General features: G+C 35.1%; 1 protein-coding gene across 1 annotated transcript; it reads right to left on the bottom strand.

The window, feature by feature from the left end:
* Window positions 1-203: 203 nt before the first annotated feature.
* Window positions 204-4,099, bottom strand: LOC143573063 (uncharacterized). Its single transcript, XM_077058045.1, has 7 exons — window positions 3,977-4,099; window positions 3,048-3,094; window positions 1,530-1,671; window positions 1,217-1,421; window positions 1,003-1,132; window positions 696-863; window positions 204-360 (listed from the first exon to the last, which is right to left on the bottom strand). The coding sequence occupies exons 1-7, from the start codon at window positions 4,089-4,091 to the stop codon at window positions 211-213; spliced, it is 957 nt and encodes a 318-aa protein (XP_076914160.1). The 5' UTR covers window positions 4,092-4,099; the 3' UTR covers window positions 204-210.
* Between the last annotated feature and the right edge of the window lie 752 nt (window positions 4,100-4,851).

The raw sequence follows: 4,851 nt of genomic DNA, 5'->3' as shown, positions 1-4,851 counted from the left end.
AAAAGATCCATAGAATTCAGATTTAAGAGGGAACTAATGCTTTTAAGAATAGACGAATTGCCAATGTGGCAGCCGACTAGATTCATATTCAAAAGATAATATATGTTTTTACAAGACGAGACATTTCCTTACAAATAATTTCAATTTTAAAAACGGAAAACAAGTCAGAACTCAAAGCTATAAAACTACAAAACCGGTCATTTTAGACTTTCATTTCTTTGACTTCACATCAGGAACCAAAGCTTTGATGCAAAGGCGAGGCTTCGTCATAATGAGCTTTTGAGGAAGAACTGATACCGCGACAATAGGTGACCCGTTGGGTATCCCAGAAACGGGTAGCACCTCGATAAGAACGGTGAGCTGGAATTTCAAATACTTTGGTCAGCAATAATCAATAAAATTGAGAAAACTGCACAAGTAGTCCTGTAGTTCAACCATTTTTCAAGTTTGATCCCCAGGTTTTAAAATTGCAAACTTAATCCAAACATTTGTTGCAAGGTTGCACATTTAACCCCACCGTTAATCCCAGCTAGAAAACTAACTTCGATTAACGGTGGGGACTAAACATGAAACTCTCTAACAAATATTTGGTCTAAGTTTGCAAAATTTTAAACTTGAGGACCAAAGAACCACAGGGACCAACTGTGCAATTTTCTCAAAATAATAAGAAAAACAGAGATGAGCGAAACATGTACCTCGGGACATTTCAGATCAACAACCGAATCAGAGACGATGTTTTTAACAGCAGCAGCAACAACCTCAAAACATTTGTTACGGTCTAGCAGTTCCACTGGATTAGAATTATTATTTTTACCTTTTAATTCGGTTTCCTCGATTCCTCTTCTGTTGTATCCTACTGCAAACTATTTAATTATTTTGTTGGTTAAACATAGCCGTGTATTTAGAATTTTTAAAAAATTAACAAAGAAAAGTTATTAAAGAAAATAAATATTATCAAAAATTTAAATGGCACAAAGATGTATATTACTTTAAACACAGTACCTTTATAGGTCGGGCAAGTTCCTTTCCATTATTATTCATGAAGTCATCAACAAGTTTAGATACCAGAGTCCCGAGCTCCTTCTCGTGCAAAACACAAGTTGTTTGGATAGGTAAAATCCTGTGACACCAACTGCAAAGAAAGAAAAAATAATATTATACATATCATTGAGTTATCTTTATATTTTATATCATGAATTTATACTTAATCACTTACAGTGGTGCTTTTAAACTTCCAGAATCCAAAGACTTCATGATATTTGACACGATATCAACAACATCGGGACAACGGTCACTAGAAAATGTAAATAGAAGCAAACCGCTCCTAGTCAGCTTCACAAGTGAAAGAGGGTTGGTTGTTTCTGTATTTGTGTCTGATTTTGGAGTCGATAAACAAGAACCTTCTGGAACCTCTCTAGAACCTACAACCACAAATCTGTTAATGATATTGTAAGGCGGAGTCTTTAACATGAAAACCAATAAGAAACTGAATGACCTAAAACTGTGTGACAGATAATGAGATAAATTACCATTGTTTTCATTCAGAGTTTTGTTTTCTATATCTTTGATGCACTCCTCGGTTTCGGTTGTAACTACTTTTCTTCTCTTTGGGATAATATCTTGAGGGTCTTCCTCTGTTATAGAATCGCAAGTGTTTATAGTCCTGAGATACTGCACAGTATAGATGGTGGCCACTTTTAGTGGATATCAGAGATGAAAAATCAAAAAGCTTCGGCCGCTAGAGAATGATGCTGGCACTGGCGGAGTTCAAAAACCATTAAAACCGCCCGAACCATCCTAACCAAGCTAAATGAGCCGTGTTTCATGATTCGGTTTACATTTTACAGTTAGAAACCAGCCACCAAAACCAAACCAGCCATAGAAATAAAAACATAACTTTTTAGCATTAAAAAATAATTTTATAATGTATAAAGAAAATAACATATACGAATCAAAAAATTATAATAGGTACACGCATTTTTAATTTTAATATGTATATATAATTAATTTAACCAATTTTCTGCTATTATTTTTTCCACCTTTTTTTTTCAGTAAACCCTTTAATACTCAAAAGGAAAAAAGGTTTGATCTTTTTCTAAAGCTATCATTTTACTACGATTCCTTGAAAATAAAACCGTGCCCAAACCAGCAAACTTGGTTTTCAAAAAGGCATTGCCACCCGATGCGTTTCGATCCCAAAATCCGGCACGTAATGCGCAATGCGTGAAGCACATGTATCACATATACTAGGCACTTGCTATTTAAAAAATAGTAAAAAGTTATTTGTAGATAATGTTTGAACTTCTTAGCGTTAACATACTAAAATGTTAGTTATTTGCATCATCTCTAATCAGATTTGTTGAATAAATGGTCTGTTGTTCAAATACTCAAACTCATTCCTCGATCGATAGTTAGTTTGAAAACTCAGACCCATTGCAACTAAAAGTCAATTTTTTCATACTAGTCAACTGCATAAGGTGCCGCATCAGACCACAAAACATGATGAACGCATCATCAAATCGCATTGCACGATACAGTCACATCACGTAGTATGCGATGAGCGCAGCTCAAAACCAAACCGCCTAAACCAAACCATTTAGCCTAGTTTGACAGTCCGGCCGACCCAGCCAACCTGGCCAATTTGGTTGACTTTTTCCAAAAACCATATTCACGGTTCAACAAAGCGTCCAAACTGGACCATGAACACCCCTAGCCAACACATGGGTATGTCCGTTTGGTAGGGTCCCATATGCTAAGATAACCATTCTATACTATTGACCATTGACCATTTTCTATATAGCTCTAAATATATATCATTTTTATTCTTAAGAAAACAATAAGATCCATTCCAGACTATGTGTTTTCAAGAAACATTTTTATTATCGCGTTAGGATGCTTGTCTGAATTGGTAACACATGTAGTAGTGTCTGATGAACTAGGTCTGATGTATTAGATTTAGAATATGTTATGAAGCTTCTACTTATACCAAATTCATCGTTCATACACTTAACATCAATTTAGAAAACATATAAGAATAGACACCGAACCTTGTCAAGAATAGACATAGCTTCTTTTGTTGCACTTTTCTCCCTCTCTGAAAACACAAAATCACATTTCAACTTACTTCAGTAAATTATGGTTGAAGATTAAAACAGAATTAGCTAAATCTACTTTTAACAATAATTGTAATGAACGCAAAACATTTTAGGGCTGATAATCAAGCATTCATGCCAAATTTAACGACATTAAGCAAAATCATACATAGAAACATGGATGAGCCTAAATCTCAGTGTTGTAAAACTCGCGATTAGTCACAGACTAATCGACAGTTAACCGCTAATTGGTATGCTACCAATTCGATTTCACCTAATCAGACCAACACATTGGTAGTTGGTCAAAATCAGTCATAGCCAGTAATAGGCCCAATTCAATCTAAATCAGTCAAATTTCTATCAAATCTGTCAAAATCGGTCAAATTTCAGTCAAAAGTGGTAAAAAAAATTGAAATATAAAAAAAACTATACTTATTAATCCAATCCAATTAATACATTTCAATCCAATTAATCCTTGGGGTGAGCATTAACCGAACGGAACCAAAATTAACCAAAAACCGAATTAACCAAACCGTTAATATTTTCATATCTTTCTACCTTTTATACATGAATTTCACGATTTATAGCACCATTTCTTGTATTTATACTTCCATCTCATGCTTTGGTTGATCCTAATAACCGAACCGTGCACACTCCACCCCTACTAGTCGGTACCCCACAGCTCCTAACGAATTCTACAACACCGCTAAATCTAATAACTTTGTTCATGAGATTCACCTAACCTTTTACAAATTTATAAATAAATTTCAATAAATCAGTCTCCAATTTTTAACACAAACAACAACTACATAATAACAATAACAATAACAATAACAATAAATAACAGCAACATAACATACAGAGATAGGAAACAAGGTGCATACTGATGGGGCAGGTAACGAGGAAGCCGGAGAAGGAGCGATTGAGCAAGGAATTAGGGGCTTTGTAATCGTATCTAGGGATGCTAATCACAGCTGAATGCTGCTCCCATGGCTTCATTTCATCATCTTTTTTTAGTGTGCTTTGGTTTTGGTTAGTCGTAGCTGGTTCTGATGGTTCTAATTCGGCCATGGTAGATTGGTATTCGTTTACTCTGCTCTGTAAGCAAGATATGTGTACGGATGGATGACTTTGGCTTAATTGGAAGAAGAAGAAGAAGAAGAAGAAGAAGAAGAAGGGTTTACGAGTGAGTTTAGGGTCACATAAACCCCAAATTGGAACTTATACAGAATTAGCCAATTAGGTCAAGAGTGTGAAAATTCCCCAAATTGGGGGTGGCAACCGGAACTAAATGCTAAAGCTCGACTTGTTTTAACTTATAAGGACAAGACAGGAGTTTGAGTTTGAGCTCAACTTGTTTGTTTTGAGTTCTTTTTCTAGAGTTTAAGGTTCGCTTGTTAGTTAGTTGTTTTTTCAGGTTTGGACTCGCCTGGTTGGTTATTTATTAATTAGTTTATTATATACGTTTACTTATTTTTTTATATATTGAGAAGAAATTTAAATGAGCTCGTGTAATACTTTAAACGAACCAAAGACTGGCTCGAGCTCGACTAAGCATCATGGAACTAATACATAAAGGTCTTAAAACCGTAAAAAAAATTAAAAAGACACAAGGCTCTAGCCCATGCACGATAACTAAGCGAGCTTTGTTTGAGGATCGGGCTTGTAAAAACTCGGCTTGTTTATTAATTTTTATTCGATTCGAGCTCAAGTAGCTCGCAAACATCTTGACTTGTTTGCATCCGTAGAATTAGGTCAA

This window comes from Bidens hawaiensis, unplaced genomic scaffold, assembly GCF_021521415.1.
Source record: "Bidens hawaiensis isolate Kalapana, Puna unplaced genomic scaffold, B.hawaiensis_p1.1 tig00001382_1, whole genome shotgun sequence".
Classification (NCBI taxonomy): Eukaryota; Viridiplantae; Streptophyta; class Magnoliopsida; order Asterales; family Asteraceae; genus Bidens; species Bidens hawaiensis.
Note: the sequence above shows the minus strand (reverse complement) of the source record. Positions and strands in the feature narration are given on the sequence as shown.